This window comes from Aptenodytes forsteri, unplaced genomic scaffold, assembly GCF_000699145.1.
Source record: "Aptenodytes forsteri isolate BGI_AS27 unplaced genomic scaffold, ASM69914v1 Scaffold679, whole genome shotgun sequence".
In the NCBI taxonomy this organism is placed as follows: domain Eukaryota; kingdom Metazoa; phylum Chordata; class Aves; order Sphenisciformes; family Spheniscidae; genus Aptenodytes; species Aptenodytes forsteri.
The window spans coordinates 1,809,051-1,831,534 of record NW_008795924.1 but is presented as its reverse complement, the minus strand read 5'-3'; the positions used below and the strand labels follow the sequence as shown (position 1 = coordinate 1,831,534).

Sequence of the window (22,484 nt, the reverse complement as noted above, 5' to 3'; positions counted from 1 at the left end):
GAGCCCGCCCGGAGCCCGGCGCCTCAGCCGCCTCTCCTTGGCCTAAGGTGTTTGAGCCGAGGGCGGGAGTGGCGTCAGTCGCTCTGTTGCATCGTGAGCTCGGGTGCAGTGTGGTGTCTTGCCCTGGGGTTCCCCTCGCTCTGGCTGCCCGCCCCTGGGTTGGGCTCGGCCCCTCTGCCCGCCCAGAAACCCCCCCCTCCAGGGTGGTAGGGCTCGTGATGGGCTCCCAGGACATCCGTGCCCATCCACCGCCCTTTCCCGCTTTGGCACGGGAGTGGGTGAAGCAGAGCAGGCTGCGCCCCTTCTTCTGGCCCGGCTGTTGGCCTGTGTGGCTGTTCGTGGCTTACGCCGCTGTCGGGTCACCCTGTGCCCACAGTCACGGTTGTTCGCGTGTGGTGCTGAGGTGATTGTGGGTTTCAGATGTTCCCGATAAGTCCGCTGGCAAACCCATCCCCTCGTTCGCTTTCCATCTGCACAGTGGGGGTTTGAAAAGAAGAAAAGGGGTGGAGACTTGGAGTACGTGTGTTGAAGGAGCAGAGAACAGTGTATATACATATAGGGGTATATTGGATGGAGGAAAGTCATGGCATGGGGATATGGTATGTATGTGGAGTGGAAGAAAGGGGGATGCCTTCTCAGGCATTAACTGTTGCAAGTGCCCCAGAGCTCCCAGTGACAGATGGCTAAGCCATCTCCGTGCCTGTTGCTTCTGTCTCTCTGAAGAGAGGGAACGTATGGATTACATGCCATGTTTTGGGGAGCGTGGTTGCTCCCTCTGTGAGAAACTGTTGCTCCAGGAGGCTCTGCTTAGTGTCTCATGTTCCAGAGTGAATGGGAAAAGTGAACGTCTTCTGGAAAGAGCCAGTTGTTGCACAATTAGTTGTTCACAGCTGCTGTGCAGAGCACAATCCCAAACTGAAGAATGCGCCTTTGTAGACGCTGCAGGCTGTCGTGTCACGATCTGACCAGGAGACCCAGTTTTGCCAAGAGATCACTTGGAATGACAGGCGAAGCAATTAGGATGAAATTCAAGTGAAACACTGTTAGGTGGCTTCAGAAGCTGCCCTGCTGAAAATAAGTTTTCTAACAGTGCTCCCTGAGATATGCTGTAAAATGGCAAAGATGTTTTCAGCTCCCCTGTGTGAGTCTCTTCAAGGAAATCTAAACCACAGGGTGGTTGTTATTTCTGCCACTTGAGTTTTTCCCATGGTAGAAAGTTGAAAAATTAAGGGCATGGGTGGTGAAACTGCTGGGGAAAGTAGATAAGCGTTAGCTACTCTTGTACTGCACCACTGAAGCGCAGATTTTTTTGGGGGGTTAACCTGTGAAAACTTGAATTTTTTACAAATTTAAATTATAAATCTTGAGGAACTGTCCTCAACACTGGTGGGGGAGGAGTTTTTGAGAAGAGGGCCTGAGCTTATATGGGTGTATGCAGAGTTACTGAGTTTTTCTAATACTTTATTTTTTTCCTGTAGTTGCTAAGGAGGCAAGTAAAATGCTGGGCATAAATAGGTGCTGTCTTCTCTAGAGTGTGGAGAAAGACATGAACGCATCTTTACATGGGGAGCGGTCTCAAATTGCTTTTATTTTCTGGCCCATTTTTTCAGCGTGTTTCAAATATTACTCAACACCCTGTGCACTTACCTGTTTCTCCCAGGCCCTTGGCAAACCCCGGTTGCAATGACACAGTTTAACCTTCTCACAGGGTTGTGCATTCAGTTTTCACTGAAGAGCAGCTCAGAATTAGTTAGCTCTTGCTAAAAATTAAGCAGGAGGATACAAATATTTTGTCTTCTTCAGTTCTACCTTCTGAAATATCAAATATGCTGAGTAAGAATGCATTTTTGTAGGAATATAGTTGCCTTTAACACTTACCCCCCAATATTTTCTGCTTGACTTTAATAGCATAGTAATAGCAAATATTCTTTATATTGTATGAAAGGTGCCGTTAAGGATATCGGTTACTTTTTGTGCTCCTGATACAGACAGAAGATAGTCCAGAAGCAATGATACCAGCAGGGTTTGGGAGCATAACAGTTAAAAAGAAATTATTGTGTTTAAGGAAGACCAAAGAATTCTTCAAAGAATCCTTGCTGTCTCATGGCATTTTTGGAGGCAAATGGAAAAAAAAAAACAAACTAGGAACAACCTTTGCGCTCTGTTCCCAAAGTAAAATTTTTTACTAAATTTTATCATTGTTATCAACTGATATAATACTTGGACTTATACTTTGTAAGAAAGGGTGCAGCTAAGAATTATTTCAAGAACTAGTTCACAAGCACTGATTTAGTAGTAAGTTATTTAAGTGTATGCATGAGTTGCTTTCCCACCTTTTATTTCCTGTCCTACTTAGACTTTTCTTTGCAGCTCAGTGTAGTGACTTATGAACTTAGATGGCTTAGTAATCTCTGGTATGCTTCTTTCCTTGAGGAAAGAGGAAAACTTTACATATTAACTTAAGCGTTTTTTTTTAGTGATAGGAACAAATGTAAAACGTTAGGAAGCATTAATGGAACGAAAAAAAGAGGCCTAATATGCTTTAGTGGGATAATTAGCTGTCTGTGAGCGGTCCGTTGACTGGGAGAGGTGGGGGGTGTTGATGAGAGATGCTCAGCCCTGGCAGTTGGGTGTGTGTGTCTGAGATGATCCCAGGGGCGCTTGGAGGGGGAGACCTTCGGGATATGAAAACTAACTTTGGAAGTTCAGGCCCTGTGAAGGGAAGTCAGCCTGTTAGAAGCTTACCTGTTCTCTTAGAAGCTTACCTGTTACCTTACCTGAAGCAAAACACCGTTCTGTGTGTTCTTTCCTCAGTGTTCGGCCACCTGTGGAAGATCCTGACCAGGCTCGAGCGAAAAAGCAAAGATCAGGTATTGCACATTACAGAAGTATTTAAGATGCCTGATTTTTCTCAGGTTTCATGTACCTTAGGAAACTCCGGCCTTTGTACTGCAGCATTATTGCTGAAACCGTGGCTTTTCAAGCCGTTCTTTCCTTGTGGCCATCTGTGTAGCCAGTGACCTGAGGGTGTATCATTGGGCCTAGCCCTATATATGATGTTATCTGTGTTGCCTGTGGCAGGGCACAATACTTTTACTGCCAGCAGAAGATATCACAGGTCTCTGGCAGTGGGCACATGCATGTCAGCAGAATGAGTATTTTAAATCAAAGCTGTGTGCTCCCTCCTATTTATATTCATGATGTACCTCTGTTAGTTCAAAATACTCATATGTCTCATGAGAAATCTGGGATATGAAGAAAGGTAACTTTAAACTGATGGCAGGCAGAGAAAAATGGTATTTCTGTGAGCTAATGAGGTTGGGGGGGGGGGAAAGCTGAACTGAAAACAGAAGAGTCAGTTTAGTCTGAATCTGAAAGTTTTGGCATGTGCATTTTGAAGAGGTAGAGGAAGGATGAGTAAAGAAGGCTGGAGATGCAGCAGAGGCCAGGCATAGGAGAGAACAGTGGGATAGAGAAGTTCTGTCTTCGGTGAGGCTTTCTCTGATACCTGCTCCACAGAGTGTTTAAGGGTAAAATTATGTATCTGCCTGCAGCCATGTCGGTGCCTCTGGATGCCAGCTGCATTGGTCATGATTTGAGATGGACATTTCCCCTTTTCCATCTTTACTGATAAAGAGGGAGAAACGATGCTTTTTAGGCTGTACGACATTTCCTAGCACAAGTTCTATGGGGAGATGTGGCGCTTCCTAGTTACTGCTTGGCAAAAGATGCTACCCTTTATTTAATGGTAGGGGCTGCTGAACTGTTAGTGTGCTTTTCAGACTTAAGACCATAAAACAATTGAAAAATATGTCAAATTGATGTCTTGCTCCCCTATCCCTCCTCCTTTTAGCAACGTGACCAACTCTTGGTAGGAACAATTCCCACGTCTTAGTAAGTAGGCCAAATCTGCTTCTAAGAACGTGGTACCATCTATGCCCTTGTCTGCTAAAATACCGTTCTCTTATCTTCAAACAAATGCTGTTGTCTAATATGATTTAATCTCTAACACAGCCCCTTATTAGACAGCCCTGGCTTGCTGATGTCTGGCAATACTATCTGAGGCCTTGCATGTCTCTGCTTCTTTAATACTGAAAAGAACAGGCTTGGGTAGCTTTGATTTCTAGACCGCAGTGAGCAGCTTCTCTCAACTAGACAAGAGTGACACGTAATAAACTGGAAGAGTACATGCATGCATGGAGGGGATGAGGAGGATAAATTGCACCCTGTGCTGCTTCTCTGGAAACAGGGAATGTTCCCAAAAGTAGGGTGTTTTTGCAGATCTGGCTGGCAGACTCACGGGTTAGTCTTTGAGCTCTGGCTCTGAAGGACTGTGCAGTGAGCCAACTAATACAAATGTCACTACCAACTGCTGTTAGCAGAAGGGTGTGTAACTTGAAATGAGTTACACTGCTTTAGGTGGGATTAAGGAGATGGGCTTTAATGCAAATAGAAATCCTAATCCCCTTTTAAATCATGTTCTCATATGGCCGGTCTTTGTTTTTTAGATTACGCCATATCTGAGTGTAAAGAGAAAGTTGAAGAAGTTTCTGCTGTGGTGAAGTTGCCAGCCAAGACAACAAGTGAACGCCAGAAGGCTTCAGTCAGCAATGCCGCTCCAATCACAGAGTCTGCGGAAGAGGTTAGCAAGAATTTTGAAAGTAGGTAGAATCTGTGGAAGATGAAAGAGGAAGTGGCTCTCCCTAATGCATCTTGAAGTTGGGCCTGCTCTGAGCCTGTACAGCAGTAGGTTCTTCTTTTCCATTTATAGCAGGCAGCTCTTGTGTGCTGGGTTTGCCTTACTCAAGTTTGCGGACTCTGCTCTAGCACTTGTGGCTGAGGAAGGAGCTAAATGTTTGTTGTCTTCCAGATACTTTACAATTGTTCCAGTTGATAGTTTTAGTGTGTTTGTTAACTGTTACTCTCTTTCTCAAGCTTGTAGTTAAGGAGTCAAAATACATTACAGTACAAGAAAAACTGCATTCTTCCTCTGGATAAACCTCTTTCTGCTAGGTTCGTTGTCCACCAGTCCAGGAGAGGATTCCTGTAGAACTTTGACTCTGTAAAAATGAGTCATGAACTGCGTGACTCCATAGTTTGGTTCAAAGGTGTAGTGTTATTTTTCTTATTGCCCCATAGGATAAGAGATACAAGAAACTGTCACGCTCTAATTATTCGTTCCAGAGAGAGTTGTTAACTCTTATTTGTACAAAATATATTTTTCAGGGGCTAAACTGTCACACTTTGGAATGTTTAGGAGCTGACTGAAGAGAACTCAGCAATGAGCTTGTATTGTTTTAATCACTGCACGTATGAGAGCCTGTATTAAAAAAAAATTGAAGTGTACTTGTCAGAGATCCTGCAAAGATTTGCATTCTGCTACAATCTGAACCAGCAAATCATGGTCCCCAAGTCCTAATAGAGCTGACTAAATTTCAGGAAGTTTGTTTGCTTGGATTCACATTCAGGTTATACTCATGTTGGTACTTTTTTTGTTTTGATTTAAGACTCAGTCCACTGCTGACCGTTCATCTAAAAGACCAACAGGTTCTGCGGTAGAAATAGAAATGCTACAAATTGGTAAGGCTGACATCAAGTTATTAACTCGTTTCTTTCTCACCCTATCTTGTGTACTGTGCAGCTCTACCCCTAGGCTTATGTACAGATTATTGCAGGCACAACATCTAGGTAGCATCTAGGAATACTTGAGCGTGAACTCTGTTTCTTCCCTGCACCCTTCCATTGCTTCTGGATTGGGGCCGGACGTTTATCTTGTCATCTCAGTACAAGAGCTGCCTTGGATGCAGTCCTTCAGTTCTGATGTGTCCACTGTTAGCTTGCCAGAAGTAAATTGTTTTAAATGCTAATTTTAGGTAGTAGATCCTGATAACCCTTTTTTATTTCAGGTTTAGGCTAGCAATACCTTGTGTGCACAACTTTCTGTAGTTGCCAGTATGAAAATCTGAAAATATCCTAAAGTAACATAACACAAATAATGTTATGATGTAAGAGAGAAAATGAAAATAATTTATCTTTGGTGAAGCTGTTTACAGTAAACTCATAAAACTCTTTAGTTTCCTTTTATAGTTACTGATGGCTTATGCTTTTCTCTTGTAGATAAAATGCCTTGTGGAACCAATACTTGCTTGAAAAAGGAAACACTATCCCTTTCTCACAAGACAATTCCGTGTCTGAGGTAAAAATCCTTCTGTTTTCTTTGACTTCTCTGAAAGGTTTGCTGTCTTTCACTTTCATTCTTGGAACTTCCTCTGTGTTGCCTAACGCTTGTATCTGTGTCCACATAATAATATTTTTCCAAGGTATTCTGGAACTCCTCCAGGGTGCTATACAAAGGGAGGTCTCCAACTGCTTTTTTTTTTTTCCTCCAACCAACTTTAAACTTTTTCTTTAAATCCAGGTACTTCATAGACACGGGAGATTAGATAAAGATTAAAGGTCTGTGGTAGGAGGAAGTGTTGAACTTGAGAAGAGGCTGGGACCAGGAATGCTTGTGAAAAGGTCCTACATAGTTAATTTGACAGGAAAAAATAAGTTGTTGTTTTAAAAAAACAACAACAAAAAACCCGACAACCTTCTCAAAAAAACCTCCATGATGTTTGGCATAAAATAGTTCCTGATTTGATAAAAGGACTAGCCTTTACATTGCATTTGTTTTGAATTATTGTTTGGGGGATGCTAAGGCACTGTTTGTACACTTACCTCAGAGTCAGAAATAGCTGGAAGGAGGAGGGAATGGGTCATGACGTGATTTGATGCTACTCTTTGCCTTCCAGTGTCAAAATTGAATTGATAGTCTTGTGTATACCGCAGCTTGGAGGTGCTATGGGGACAAAGTTGCAAAGTCTGATTGGAGGCCAGTCAGTAGTGGTGTACCCCAGGGATCAGTATTGGGGCCAGCGCTATTTAACATCTTCATTAATGACCTGAACGATGGGACAGAGTGCACCCTCAGCAAGTTCACAGGTGATAGAAAACTGGGAGGAGTGACTGATGCACCCGATGGGTGTGCTGCCATCCAGAGGGACCTGGACAGGCTGGAGAATTGGACAGGCTGGAGAACTGGGCAGAGAGTTCATGAAGTTCAACAAGCAGAAATGCAAAGCCCTGCAAGTGGGGAGGAACAACTCCATGCAGCAGTACATGCTGGGGGCTGACCAGCTGGAAGGCAGCTCTGCAGAGAAGGAGGTCTTGATGGACAACAAGCTGACCATGAACCAGTGATACATCCTCGTGGCAAAGGCCAACAGCATCCTGGGCTGCCTTAGGAATAGTGTTGCCAGCTGGTCGAGGGAGGTCATCCTTCCTGTCTACTCAGGCCACCTCTGGAGTGCTGTGTCCAGTGCTGGGCTCCCCCGCACAAGGAAGATGTGGACTTACTGGAGCAAGTCCAGTGAAGAGCCACAAGGATGATTAAGGGACTGGAGCATCTCTCCTGTGAGAAGAGGCTGAGAGAGCTGGAACTGTTCAGCCTGGAGAAGAGAAGGCTCAGAGGGATCCCATCAATGTATATAAACATCTGAAGGGAGGGAATGAAGAGGAGGGAGCCAGACTCTTCTCAGTGGTGCCCACTGACAGGACAAGAGACAATGGGCACAAATTGAAAACCAGAAAATTCCGTCTGAACATCAGGAAACGCTTTTTTACTCTGACGGTGGTCAGATACTGGCACAGGTTGCCTACAGAGGTTGTAAAGTCTCCGTCCTTGAAGATGTTTGAAAACCCAGCTGGACATGAACCTGGACAACCTGCTGTGGATGACCCTGCTTGAGCAGGGGTTTGGACCAGATGATGTCCAGAGATCTCTGCCAGAATGATTCTGTGAGGCAAGCAGCAGTTACTCTTCGGTGCCAGTGCACTGGCTTTTAGAAGAGCTGAGGGTTGGATGGTATGAATAACATACCTGCATGGTTCTTTAATCTTCTGTATTGACTCAGGACTTGGACTGCCATGGACATAACATGTGCCTCTGAGTGCGGTTGTGACGTGCAGATCAAACAACAGTGTATATTCAAGACAGTTGTTCTGATTTTCACTTTTACTTCTCTGTATTTTCCCATTAGCCAGTTGAAGACAGCAGGTCTTCATCTGAAAGTTGTAAGCATCTCGTGTCTGTCTCCATCATCATCATTGTACATGCTTTACAAAATAGTTGGTGGTGGAGCTTGAATCAGGAGGTGCATATTTGAATGTTCTCTTGATACTATTTCTTTTGCTGTTGATGTCTTTAGCACAAGCAGGAATGGCAAACACCGCATCAAACCTGCTCCAGACAGCATCTTAACACTGAGGCCACCGATTAAGGAGCGCACTGTGCCAGAATCCACGACTTCAGAAGTCAGCAAAATGGGGAGGCTTTTCTGTACTGCTGAAGAGGTACGCTGGGTGAGAAAGGTGTCTTTTGAAATGAAACAACTTAGCAGTTATAACAAAACTGTATGTAAACGCTGAAGTGGCAGTTTGTAACAGCACAGTGGGTGTAGTTAATGCAGGAATGCTTCTGGAAAATCAGCATATAGCATTTTATTTGCCTTTACATGCAACAAGTCTTAGAACAGAGCAGTGCTTTGTTGCCACAAGATTGAATTTTAAACCATTTTCATGGAAATGGTGTACTGGGGGAGGATCCTCCAGCCAGTTTCACTTGTAAGTGGAGCTGTACTGCCTTGTCACTAAGTGTATATTTGTGGCAGAGTTGTTTCACTATTTTGTCATTAACCTAGCTCAACTGTAATCTTTACATAGCAACTTTAAAAGCATAATGTAGGCAAAAAAACACTCAGTTGCTGATAATCCTTCCTTACAGGACTATCTGAGAGGTCTTTCCCTGTCCTTTCCTTCCAATATCTGAAGCAACTATTGGAAAATTCCTGATAAACCTAGCTTACATGGGAGAATAACTTACACCGATGTACTGGAGAAGCAGGCCATGGCAAGCTGTGGAGTATGATTAAGATACCCTGGGGACTCATAGCACCCAATCATTATGTATATTGACAGGAATGTGTATTAGCCTGAATTATTATGCAGGAGGTGCAGACCACAGCTGAAGAGAAGAGGCCCCCATTTGAGGAAACAGTTGCAGAAGGAATTTTGAGGTTTATAGTGGGACACAAGTTCCTAGAGCAGGGCTAACACAAAATGAAGGTGTGGGAATTCCTGCTAAAGTAAACTTGAATATTGAATAATGTGCCAGTATTTTGGGAACAGCCTGTGCAGTCCACACTATACCCAGATTACAAACATTTGCTTCATATGCAGTGATTCTAATCTGTTTGTTTTTTCCCTCCATTCTGCTAGGATGTTCAGCGAGGAGAAAAGGAGAAATACAAACAGCTCTTGGAACTGGTAAAGGAAAAATATCCTAGAAGCCGCCCTAATCCACAGCTGACAAGCTTCTGCAAGTAATTATAAGAAAAATAACCATTAACTTTTTGGTGGTAACTTTGTAGCTGTTGTACATGGCAGTGGAGGGGAATTAATCTTTCCTGCTGTCAGGGTTCTGGACAGCGTCCCAGGGCAGGTGTTGGGGCAAACTAATTTTTAAAAGACTGACAACCCCCTTATCTCCCTGCAAAGGACGAGAGGAAATGGCCTCAAGTTGCGCCAGGGGAGGTTTAGATTGGACATGAGGAAAAATTTCTTTACTGAAAGAGCGGTTAAACATTGGAACAGGCTGCCCAGGGAAGTGGTTGAGTCACCATCCCTGGAAGTATTTAAAAGACGTGTAGATGAGGCACTTAGGGACATGGTTTAGTGGTTATGGTGGTGTTGGGTTGACGGTTGGACTTGATGATCTTAGAGGTCTTTTCCAACCTTAATGATTCTATGATTCTAATGAAGCATGAATGTTCTTTGAATGTATATTCTAAAGGTGAAGATTCCTTTGTTGATATGGATATGTTTCTCTTTCTGATACTTCTTTGTTGTCTCTGTGTTAAGAAAGGTAGTATCTAGTTCTAGTGCTGGCAGTGTAACTTCTAGTATAAAAATCCACAGCACTGGTTACTCTGTAGCACTATTAAAAAGAATTCATCTTCCTCTTGTTTGCAATTGATGAGTTTTTCCTTGATCAGTCCCTGGAGGTATTTAAAAGACGTGTAGATGAGGCACTTAGGGACATGGTTTAGTGGTTATGGTGGTGTTGGGGTGACGGTTGGACTTGATGATCTTAGAGGTCTTTTCCAACCTTAATGATTCTATGATTCTAATGAAGCATGAATGTTCTTTGAATGTATATTCTAAAGGTGAAGATTCCTTTGTTGATATGGATATGTTTCTCTTTCTGATACTTCTTTGTTGTCTCTGTGTTAAGAAAGGTAGTATCTAGTTCTAGTGCTGGCAGTGTAACTTCTAGTATAAAAATCCACAGCACTGGTTACTCTGTAGCACTATTAAAAAGAATTCATCTTCCTCTTGTTTGCAATTGATGAGTTTTTCCTTGATCAGGAATCCTGTTTTATCTGAGAATGTGGAACTTAAGGTAAACACAGGGAATGCCAGAATTTTCTCTGTTCCTTTCTACCTCCCCCAGTGCTTCTTGCACAAATTATAGGAAGTTTTCTCTTTGCAGTACACTAAATTGACAAAATCCCACTCGTGTGTAGAATTCCAGTTTATAAAGCAACCTGCAAAGGGAAACTTGTGTGTAATTCTGATTCATATATTACCAGTGATGATTATATTTGATATAACTGTGTCAAGGGATTGCACAAAGTAAGTGACACAAGTAAAAAACACAAAAATAATGGAAGCCATTATCTTAGTGGAATAATTACACTTCAAAGCTGTTCAGAAGGGGCCTAATCCTTGTACAGTAGTGATGCAAAGATGGTGCTGAAGTTCCAGCATGCCTTTCTATACAGTAAGACAGTAGAAAATGCCATGCTTTCTTGCAGTTTCCTTTAAGTGTTGTGAAACATGGGTTGTTACCAAGACTTAGAAAAATCCCAGTCTCCGCCCAGTGGTTCACAGCTAGAAAACATGTAAACACACGACTTCAGAACAGCGTATCATATTTAAACATTCTGGTGCATGAAAATGATATGGAAAACAGTATCTCATATAATTTTAGGTGCACTGGCAATAGCATTTTAGGGTGGGTCAAGACTCTGCTTTCGGCATCTAATCTCCCAGTCATTGATTATTGTGGTTTGGCTCATATCTCAGAGCAGACCTGGAGCATATGAAACAGATTCCTTTCAGACGAAGCTAAACCAGAGAGCGTTCCTGTGGAATGTGTCTAATGCACTACAACTACTAATAAGCATGTAGTCCTTGAGGTCAGAGTAGAGCAGGTCTGAAGTAAAATGTCCCAGAAGTATGTATGTGGTAGACATTGCATTCTCAGCGTCAGCATAATCTTTAATAAATAGATTGGAAAGAATTTGTCAAGGATGGTTGTAATGAATGCTGTCTTGTCCCATAAAATAAAGTGGTCTCCTCAGATTAATGCAGATATTTGTAGGATGTGCAAAGAATACTTTTTCTTCTTAAAGAAAAAAACAAAAGAGCCACTGATTTGCTGGTGAAAAGGTAAAGGAATCAAATTTCATGATTGATTCATGTCTCTCTTGAAATTCTGGAGACAGAAAATTTGACTCCTGTATCTTCAGTATGCCTGAACTGAAAGTAGCCAAGCTTCTGAATGGAAACACCCTTTGCATTTTGTCATGAAACCAGTGCAGGAGATGGGATGTTTCTGTCAAGGGATTAAACAGCCTAATTTTACTTTACATATTTCTATTGCTTTAACTATGGCTTCCAACTCTAATGTAGACAGTTGTGTATGAATAAACTATATCCTTTCTAGTGAATTGGTATGCACTGATAACAAATGCCATATGTATAAAAATTGTGATTCTTTTCTGTTGTTTTTTGCTGCACCGAAGTATTCAAGCCTACTCCAAGGAACCAGTGATGACTGTGAGTCACCTGGAAGAACAAAAATATGGAGGAGATGTCTATCCATGTATGACACTAAGGACCAGTGAGTATCCCCATGATTCATATCTGTTCCACTTTGTAGGTAGACTTCAGATCAAAACAGGCCATTTCCTCAAGTCTTGAAGGTATAGATTAAACTAAAAAGATTTGTCAGTGCTAGTGTATCATTAATCTCTATTTATAAAGAAATCTAAATCAGCCAGCGTGTTTATGCTAGTATAGCTTATGTCAGCTCTTGGAATGAAATGAGCTGTCTCTGGAAAGAAAGGGGTAAAAAAAGAGGGGGGAACACTCCCCCCAAACCATAGCTGGCTATGGCTTTGTGAGGTTTTTGTTGAAGTGCAAAAGTTTGTTTAAAATTGTACTTGAGACACGTTACTGTACCGGTGATACTTGTAGCTGCAGATATAACTCTGCACCATACGGGAGAACTTCGTAGTATCTGGCTGTTTGTACTAGTGGAGGGTGATACATTACTGTATACCCTTAGATGCCCATTACTTAACTCAGTTGCAGTTATGTGTTACTCTTTAATTCCTTTTTAATGCTATACATGACTATTTCTATGATAGCAGAACTTTGAAACCAAGTAAACTGATTGCACAGTACCACTGTTTATATCAAGTTAGCTTCTTTTGTAGATCATCTTTAGTGAGTTGAAGATATGTAACTACTGAAGGTGACCTTAGTTGTCTTCTGTAGAGTGGGCTAGTTAAATTGCTGTTTTCTTTTGTACCAGGAGTATGTTATAATACCACGTGTTAGTGTGTATACATTTAATATTGTCCCAGTCTTTTTTTACTCTGCTCATTACTTAAATAATTTTTCATCATTACTTCTTTTTACATATCTGTGACTTTATTATGCAATCATATGGGTTTTGAAATTATTTCTGAGCAGGTGCTAGAATTCGGGGAAAGCTTGTTTTGTCATGGAAAATGACAAGCTATTCTTCTAAGCCTGGAGGAGCATCTGGTTTTGCAAAAATCACTCGTTTAGTCAAGCGTGCAATCTAGAATTTAAAACTTAATAAATGCCCTGCTTCAGCTCTCATACACTTGCACATGATATTCAAAGTTCAAACTGTTTGCCAGAGTTCAAACTTCCTAACCATGCAGCCGTCATTTAAAAGTTTTTTTTGTATTTATCACCCTGAAACCGAGAGCTACGTATGTCTGATGGTAATTGAAAGTTGACTTCTTGTTTTCATATTACTGCTTTTCTGTGCAGGTATCAAATGTGCAGATGCTTGCAGCCCACAGTGGTCTCAGAGAAGTGATACGATCAGGTAGTCTCTTCTAATCATGGTTCTTGTTTCTTTTGGCTCTGTGTGCATGTCTCTTTCAGCCTCCAATAGTATCCAGAAAAGACAAACTGTATTTATGGTCAGTGCTGTGGAAGAGGAGTAGCTAGCTTGTGGCTCTGGAATTGCTCACAAGCCAGTTGCATCTCAGACACAGCTCCCATACTAGAGCCGTGCTGTGTGACAACCAGGGTTGTGCTGTTGTGGTGTTTGCTGGGTCCTTCGCTGTGGGAAGAAAGCCAGTGAGGGTGAGAGTGGTGGCCGTACCAAGTTGTCCTTGGATTTGCAGAATCCATTTTTGCTTGTGAGTGTCTTTCTGCCAAACCATTAATGAGCTGACATTTCATTTCTTTCACTTTGAAACTAGGATCCTAAGCATAAGGATTAGAGAGCTTGTAAAGCCCGGTGAGACTGAGGCAGTTTTTGTGACTTACAGGACGCCTTGAGTTTGAATATGAGACCAAAAAGAAAGCATGCAGTTGGGTTGTCTGCCTGTTTGAGAGGCCAGTGGACTCGTTTGTATTGCCTGTCTGAGCTGGCAGGACTATGAGTTCAGATGGCTTTGTGTTGTTGAGGGAAATAGCTTTTTGGTTGCAGTAAGTGCAGCTACAGGGAGAGATTTTGTATGGCAGTCTGATGCACGCATCTTTCTGCAGTGACCTTCCCTTAAATGAGAGAAGAGAAAGCATAGATGGGAGCAGAGAGAGATTCAGTTGTGGCAGTCCTGTTTTTTAGCTAATTCTGTCCCTATTCTTCTCCTTTCTTTAGACACGAGCGCTATATTTAGCTGTGCAGCACTGTTTCTGTGCTTAAATTGTCACCGGTTCCCCTAAGCTTAAGGGGAGAGAAGGAAATAAAATAACTGATAGAGTATAATGGGTTCAAGTAAAAAGAACATTTTCTTGCCTTTTTCTGCAGATTTAGCTGCTAACTGAAGTAATTCGTCAAAGCTTGTGATATCTACTCTTACTGTGCTGGACTGAAAGCCTTTAAAGCATAATGAGTGTAGGATACCAATGAGAGTCTGTTGTAGGTCTCCCTCCTGAAAAAGGGGATCTTTGGTGACAATGCAGATTCTCATTTTTGAAGAAGGGACATATATATGGACAACTTTAATGTCTGTGTATTTGTTTGCTCTTCAGAGTCTGCGTGGTTTTAATGATAATCCTCTCCAAATGGGGATAGTCACTCTCTTGACTAGCCTATAGAAGGCAAGTATACATCCTGTAGCTGTCCCATTTTTAATTCAATGTGCTGGTCTTAGTTTCCTTAAGCTAACTATATTTGGATACAAGTATAGTTGCAGATGTTCATGTTATACCTTGCAGTATAACACCTAGCGTGCAGTATTTATCATCAGTAGATCACAAAGCACTTGATAGAGGAAGCGCTGGTTGCTTCCCTGTTTTCCAAATAATGAAACTGATAAAGAGAAACAAAAGGAGTCTTGCACATGTAGATGGAAGAAAGTTTGCAAAGCTCCCAGCTCTTCATTCTATCCCAGTCTTGCTGCTACGAAAGAATAGTGCTGGAAGCTGAGACAATGTTGTCACATGTTCATGTGTGCAACTGAGGCTCTAGTCAGAATCAGCCTTGAAAAAGCATTTCTTATCCAGAAGGTGAATTCTTGAGAATTACATGGGACAGTACGGTTATACAGCTCACTTCTCTCTCTCTTTCTCTCTCCCTCTCCTCGCAGGTACTACACACCAGCAGAAAACTCTCATGAACAGGGAAGACCAGTGAAACAAGCCATTGCAGGGGTAAGCTTGTGTTACTCATTATTTCACTTTTCAGGAAAATATAGCTATTTGTGATCAGAAATTTTTGCACTCTTCACTTAAATACATTACTTAATAATATATGTGTCCCGGTTGTTTTTCCCAGGGAAAGCGGGAGCATTATTTGATGAGTAGCGCTATCACAAAGGGTTTCCCGCTGCCATTAATTTTGTTTCTGGACTATTGTAAGCACACTACGCTATACTATTTTTATTCTTCACCTTTAATGTGTTGGGTATAGCTTCAAAGTCTTCAGTGCACAGACTTAGTTGACCCGCAAAGCTGGACTGCGGTATCTTTAGTCTTGTCTTGTTTTGTGAGGTAGGAAGTACATCTCTTTGACTTTCGTCTCTGGTCAGGATTGAGATCAAAAATAAAATTTTAATCATGGAAATCAGAAATATTAATCTCAATCTCAGCATGTGGAGGCTTTGCTGGGATATTTAATGCTAGTCCAAGCCAAACTAACTTTCTGCCTCTCCTGCCTCTGTTTAGTTTTGAGTGCAGCACTACATGGGTGCACAGTTGGAATGCAGTCATCAATAAAAAGTAACTTTGGAGTTTGCTGGTTGGATGTGTGTACAAAAGCCCTTCCAGTTTTATACATGAGCAAGATTTTCTACACTATCCCCTAGCAAACAAATCTGTGCTTGCTTGCTACCTTAATGTCCTTTTGTCTAACAGAGACAGTATGGAGCTGAAATCTCAGAAGAGGTATTATTCCAATTACATCTGGCACCTGTTCTGCCCAGAAAGTCATCTGCCCTTGGTGTGGAAGAAAAGAAATTCCCAAGCTCAGAAAAAACAGTAGAACGCTTTTCTCCGCTCACAGAGGTACCATAGCTGACAGTCTGTTAGACAAAACAGAAGGCTGTGAAACACCTGCAAGGAACTCCAGTTATTATAGGTGGTTCTTAAGGCTTTTTGAAATCTTAAGAACTTGCACTTACCGAGTGTCTGCAGCTGTGACTTCACGGTGCAAGGGTCAGCAATAAAGCTGGTTTTAAGGATTTAATATGCTCCACACACTCCTTCAGTTGTGCTAACCTAAGGGTTTGTGGGGCTTCTGCTGCCAGGACAAAAATTAGTCCAGGTTTAACAACAGTCTCCCAGAGCAGTGCTAACCTGATTCATACGGTTATATTGGCTCTACCTCTTAGAACCTGAAAAATACGCTTTTGCTGATCCATGGTATTGCATTGCTTGTGGGGGACCTGAGCATCTTGTGTACGTCCTCAGGATCTCGCAGAGTCTTGTATGCACACTGGGCATGGTTGCACTGCATGTAACAGTGGTCACAGGAGTTAACTTAGTTATGCTATTCCACAGGGAGTGGGAGTTCAGGTTCCCCTACTTGTATGAATTTTGGCTGCTTCGGAGTTGCAGTCGTGCTGATCTAATTGAGCACCTCCTTTTTTGCCTATTGAGGATTGATTTGGAAAGGGCTAGCAAATCCAGAGTTTACAAAGTCTACAGAGTGGTGCTCAGTACAAGGGAAACCAGATGTTTTTCTTATTTTGCTACCCCAGATTCAACCAAGAAGGAGCTGCTACTGCATGCAGATCAGAGTATTTTATACTAACAGACCTAGGGGTTTATTTGCATTCCTTAAGCAGACTTAGGTGGAAACATCCATATTACAACCAGTTGTATGCACAACCTGGACTCCTGATTGCCTGACTCCAGTGTAGCTGCCTCAGTTTCCCCCTTTGCTGTTACTTCAGTTCCCTTTGAAGTCCCCCGCCTTCAAATTCTTTCAGGCTCCTGACTTAGCTGCCTTGGTTTGGAGAATGCCTACTGTGGTTGGCTTAAACCTCAGTATTGCAAGAGTTGCAGCATCACGTGGGAAAGGTGTTTGCTGTACTTCGGTTCATTTTTCGGCTGCTTTAGTGTGTTTGCTAGTCCACGTGTTTTATATCAGCTTCCTTTGTGTGAAGCAAACCTGGGCTGTAAAGTTCAAAGTTAGGATGATGAAACAAACAAACAAGTGATGTTGCTAACTTCACCTGAGCTTAATTTACAGGCCTTGTTTCAGTTGAAAGCTGCCCACAGGTTAGCATGCTCAATACTCTGTTTCACAAGTCCTTCCCCATTTAATTGTTCGTTTCAGGCCATGGAGAGAGAGGTCATTGCTGCATTTGGCAAAGGTGAGCCAGATGAAATCATGAGCAGTGCCTTCAAACTAAAGGTCACTCGTGAGGACATCCACACGCTAAAGAACCTTCGCTGGCTAAATGATGAGGTAAAACTAGCTGCAGCACAGTGATACTCTAACTCAGCATTTATTTAAAAATACCCCTTCACTGTGGACAGAAGTCTCTTCAAAGTTACTTGATGACCTCCACTGCAGAGCCTAGAAATATCTGTACAGTTCTTATTTTAGGTACTTAAGGGTCTAGTGTTTCTGGAAGTTCCTTTACTTCTTGTATTAATACAGCTTCCAGGAGTTAGTCTAGGTTATTGGAGTGGATGGCAGGCATTTTTTATCAAACTGCAGAAGTAACCAAGTGCAAAATTCTCAGAACAAAAGCTGACAGCTGAGGCTGGAGTTCTCTCAGCTGCGTACTTAAGGGTGGCCAGCAAAGACATGTTGCTGTATTTTTCATTTGGTAAGCTAGTGTCTTATTTTACATCTCAAGTTTACTCTTTATGGTACAGGTCATTAATTTCTACATGAGTCTTCTGGTGGAAAGAAATAAGAAGGAAGGGTATCCAGCAGTCCATGCTTTTAGTACTTTCTTTTATCCCAAACTAATTTCTGGGGGCTACAGAGCAGTAAGAAGATGGACCAGAGGTGTGGATCTCTTCAAGCAGGACCTCATCTTAGTGCCCATTCACTTGAGAGTGCACTGGGCACTAGTGGTGAGTCAAACTGGCTTTTTATTTAGAATTGGATGGGGAGAAAAAACCTAGCAAGACAAGGTTGTGCTTTGTCTAACAGTCACCTTTTAATAACAGGTCATAGATGTCAGAAAGAAGACCATCAAATACTTTGACTCAATGGGACAAAAAGGGGACAAGATTTGTGAAACTTTGTTGTAAGTAACTGTTCAGTCACTGCTTTTATGTTGTGAATTATGAGAAGGTTTTTGGATTTTGTCCCTGTAACACAACTGCAAGTTTTCGCATTTCTTGCAGATAACGAAACAGAAATCTTTGATTGGCTTGCTGCGAGTTATGTGACATTGACTACTTACATAGTCTCATATCGTCCCCTCCACCCAGGGTCCTGGATGCCTGGATTCTGCCACTTTCCCACTATATGCACAGACAAAGCATCACTGTCAAATACATGATAGCCCCGTGGCACACATGCACTGACTTTGTTAGTAATCGGTAAAACTGGGCTGTTGACAAGAGGGAAGAATTTCAGGGAAGTGTTTCAAAATACCAACCTGACTGTAAAAGGATTACAGTTTTCCAAGAGCTTTTTAACTCCCCCTTCTTTAAGAACTTTCAGATTGCGACTCAGTAATGTTGGTGTCCTAGGGTATATGCACTCCTATTTGTGATCGTACACTTTTACTCTTTATTGCTTAGCTCTTTTATCCTTTTCTTGTATTGAGACCTTTTCCCTCCCCACTCGTAATGTTCGTCCTTTCTACTGTAGTGAGCTCTGTAACATGCTCCTTCTCAGTTTGTCTATACCTCTTCTATTCTGTTCAGTGTTTTAAACAAAACCACCGTATTTCCCTCCAGCTTACCCCAGCAGGCTACCCTTGTGTCCTTACTGTGTGTTATTTGTATTTCTGACATTTTCATTCAAGACAGATGTCTTGTAGCGAGCTTTTCCGGATATATCAGCTGACATGGCACACATGTCAGATGTAACAGGGACAGTTTTTTATGTTGTGCAAGCCAGTATCCTTAGATGCCTTTGCCACTGATGCAGAAGTAGTAAAAGCCCTTAGTCCAATAGCTTTGTAGACCAAGAGGAGAGCAGCCCCACAGAGATAAGCCAAGTGTTGGTTTAGTCCAGTGCTCTCCTGAACAGTTAACAGCAGATACCTGGGAAAGGGTATAAGAACAGGTCTGCATCAAATAATTTTTTCCTCAAGAGTATTATTCTGGCCACTGGTGGCCTGGGAACTTCCTCAGCCAGAGGTATTAGCCCAAAAGCTTTTGTATTTGTTTTTCTGGACGTGCACCCAGTATGTGGGATTAAGGCACACGATGGAATTATGGCATTATGGTTCCTTGCTTGGTTTTTCTTCTTCCTCTGATAACATGTGATTGGGGGTTTTTTGACCTCTACTAAGCAATGAGCTTACACTTTTCTGGAAGCCTCTGTTGGAATTGTTGGTCTCATTCCTGACCATTAGCTCGCAGCCTCTCGCTGTGTTTGTAAACTTAAGTTTTGGATTTTTCCTCCAAATGCCTTAAATCAGCTGCTGTGAGGATCCTCTGACATTTTACTGTCCTGCCATTCATCTCCCTGTGATCCTTCAGCAGCTCTTTTTTTGTTGGCCTAAATTACGGAGATGGAGAGTGATTTTGTTTTGTTTTAAACAGCCAATACCTGCAAGAAGAAAGCCGGGAAAAAAGAAATCTGGAGCTGACTTTTTCAGAGTGGACTCTTCGCAGCATGGAGTCACATGTATGTGAGCACTACTTGGATTTGAAATGTGAACTATAACTCCTCATCACGAAGGTCTTAACGCTTTCTGATAAGTCCAAGCCTTTAGAGAATGGCCATAAGCATCTCATGTTCTTACAGTACCACAACAGGCTGCAAGTGGACCAGGAAACTGTGCTGGGACGAAATCTTTAAGCAGTGCCTCTCCTTGCTGGCTGAATACTTTCTTTTTTTTAATTAGTCTGCCACATTAAGGTGAATCTGGCTTTGCCCCCATTTTGCAAGTCAAATTTAAAAATTTGTTTAGCTGTTGTCAGAGAACGTAGGCTTCTTGTTTGGAGCAAAATCCTGGCATGTGACAAAGCAAAGGCTTGAGCTGATGTTTCTCAACAAGTTAATAGTAAAAAGCACTATCTAAAGACTCGATTTAAGAAACACGATGCTGTGCAAACCTCAAGACACCTTGAAGGGAGAAAGGCTGCTATCCTTTATCAGCCTGCCAAGAATTTGGATTGTAACATCCAAGTAAAGGAAGCAGAGAGGAGGGATGAGGTGCAGTTAATTGGGTCTATTCCTTGTGTTTGGGAGTGGTAAATGGAGTATGCAAGGAAGTTCACGAGTGTCTGGTTAGCATATTGTTGGTATGGGTAATGTGTGCTACTTCCAAATTGCTTTTCTTTTAAGATAGAGGAAAATTCTCCACCTTCTTTGCATTCATTAGGAAATCCCTCAGCAACTGAATGGAAGCGACTGCGGGGTTTTTATGTGCAAATACGCAGATTATATCTCCAGAGACAAACCGATAACCTTTACGCAGGTGAGTGAAGGTTATAAACAGCTCCAGACTTTTTCGCACAGATACAAGAGCCAGGGAAGTTATGCAGCAGCTGTTAATTGTGTCTGGGGCAGGGGCTGAGGTTTCGTACCTCTCTCCATTTTTGGTGCATGATTGCTGGGGTTGGAACTTCAAAGTGGCCTCAGCAGAGCAGAGCTGTATTCTCCATCCTTACGTCTGGTGTCTGCTTCCTAGTTGAATCAGTGGGATTCCTCCTGGGCAAGATACTGCAGCCAGTGGGTTTGTGATATCTGGCCTTTGTATCTTTTGGAGAAATGGGTTTCACCCTTTGACCAGTTAAGACACTGGTTATTTTCAAATGCAGTGGTCTTTTGTTAAAGTGCTTGTAAGCTGTTGCGTAGTCAAGTACATCTGGTTTTATTGGGTTGTCATGTCACCCTCTTAGGAGCTGGGTGGGTGAAACCCATGTTGTACCCAAATGGCAAGTGTTGACAGTTCTTAAAAGGATCTTCACATTAAAGAATTAACTAGGTGTTCATGCATATTTTCTGCCTCTTTCTGCCATGACTTTGTATTTAATGGATTTTTCTTTTCAGAATCACATGCCTTACTTCCGCAAGAAGATGGTGTGGGAAATAATCCATCAGCAGCTGCTCTGAGACATGCACTATTAGAGTAACACTGTGATCACCTTGGGGTGACTTAACTCTTATTTAAGTTACTTTTCTAATACCTTATTTGAAAAGGCAGCAGGCACACAAATTTTCCTCTTTAGGCTATGAAGCAGTTAAGTTGAGACGGTAACTCTCTTTGAAATTAGCTAATGCACCTTAAGTGCAAGCCAGAACGATTGCTGTGACCTCGCCAAGGGAACGGTTAAGATCAAATGGTGTGAACCTCCATCGTTGGGATGGATGCTCATACCTCACAGCACACGTGGCCACGTTATGGACAAATAGGACTCTCATCTGTGGTGGTGGTAACAGTTGTGTTAGCTGAACTTACCTTCCCAACGACAATGTGCTTAGCTACTGTTTCCTCAAGGAGAGTCGTCTTCTGTTTCTGGAATATCTACGATCTACTTGATTCCTAAAACTGGATTTGTGATGACCATAGAAAGAAAGCATTTACTGTCTTTTGATTTGTAACAAATCCATAGTGAAGCCCCTGTAGTTGGGGTTGGTTTGTTGTTTGTTTGGGTTTTTTTTTTTTCTGTCTCCAAGGAGTTATCTAATGTGAAAAGAGAAGTATTTATTTCTTTTTATTAAAATAAATATGTAAGTTATATATAAGAGCCTTACTGGAATGAAACTCTACCTGGTAATGAAATAGAGTGATTTTTTTAATTGAAAAAAAGTTTGACGTCTCAATGTGGTTTTTAGCTCACTTACAATCTACGAGGAAGAAGACTCTAGCTAGGGTGAGTATCGGAGCACAAAAGCCTCTAAGTGATTGTCACAAAATCCTGAAGGGGCAATCAGGATGTCATTCAGCAGCAAGATGAGCAAGCACAATCCTGATAATACCAAAGTAGTAGATTTCTCTTTGGGGTAACTCACTAGACTTCTCAGTAAGACAAAGCAAGCCTGTGTGTGCAGCTTGGTGAACATGGGCTGTCCAGTACTGGAATCTGTTTAAGGCTAATACAGGTGTCTCCATGCAGTATTGCAGTGTACTGCTGTGGAAGTGGAATAAAATGTGCTAGCACCGATGTGCTGGGCTATGGACACGTGTCCTGCCAGGTTCAGTGGTGTTGCTGGAACGTGTTACTCTGCCTTATTGCCCCTCTGCCACAGGTACTGCCTCCACGCATCTGCCAAATGAAGAGCTTGTGTGAATTCTCACTCTGTTATGGTCAGACCAAGCTAGATTAGTTTAAACAAGGTGTTTCCCCCTTTCTTTCTTTTTTTTTTTTTTTTCTTTAGCTTACACTCTAGAACTGGAGTGGGATTTCAGGTCTTTCATTTACCATCGCAGAGGAAAGATTGCCCTATAGCTGGTTTGGAAGCCACATGTTGGAATGCTTGTATAAATAACCATGTCCGGTTGTTTCTGTAATGGCAT

General features: G+C 42.1%; 1 protein-coding gene across 1 annotated transcript; it reads left to right on the top strand.

The window, feature by feature from the left end:
• Positions 1 to 2,828: 2,828 nt before the first annotated feature.
• Positions 2,829 to 21,209, top strand: SENP2 (SUMO1/sentrin/SMT3 specific peptidase 2). The gene is made up of 16 exons (XM_009284976.2): positions 2,829 to 2,870; positions 4,509 to 4,642; positions 5,508 to 5,580; positions 6,118 to 6,196; positions 8,250 to 8,394; positions 9,319 to 9,422; positions 11,910 to 12,007; positions 13,195 to 13,252; positions 14,967 to 15,030; positions 15,733 to 15,882; positions 17,159 to 17,290; positions 17,707 to 17,910; positions 18,007 to 18,086; positions 19,561 to 19,645; positions 20,346 to 20,441; positions 21,017 to 21,209. Exons 3-16 carry the CDS (start codon positions 5,568 to 5,570, stop codon positions 21,077 to 21,079), a joined length of 1,371 nt encoding a protein of 456 aa, XP_009283251.2. The 5' UTR covers positions 2,829 to 2,870; positions 4,509 to 4,642; positions 5,508 to 5,567; the 3' UTR covers positions 21,080 to 21,209.
• Positions 21,210 to 22,484: the final 1,275 nt, after the last annotated feature.

Excerpts from the sequence above, each read along its gene's own strand:
- SENP2 (XM_009284976.2), top strand. Across the intron at positions 15,883-17,158 it reads GCTTTTCTCCGCTCACAGAG|GCCATGGAGAGAGAGGTCAT; the intron begins GTACCATAGCTG and ends TGTTCGTTTCAG. Across the intron at positions 17,291-17,706 it reads TTCGCTGGCTAAATGATGAG|GTCATTAATTTCTACATGAG; the intron begins GTAAAACTAGCT and ends TTTATGGTACAG.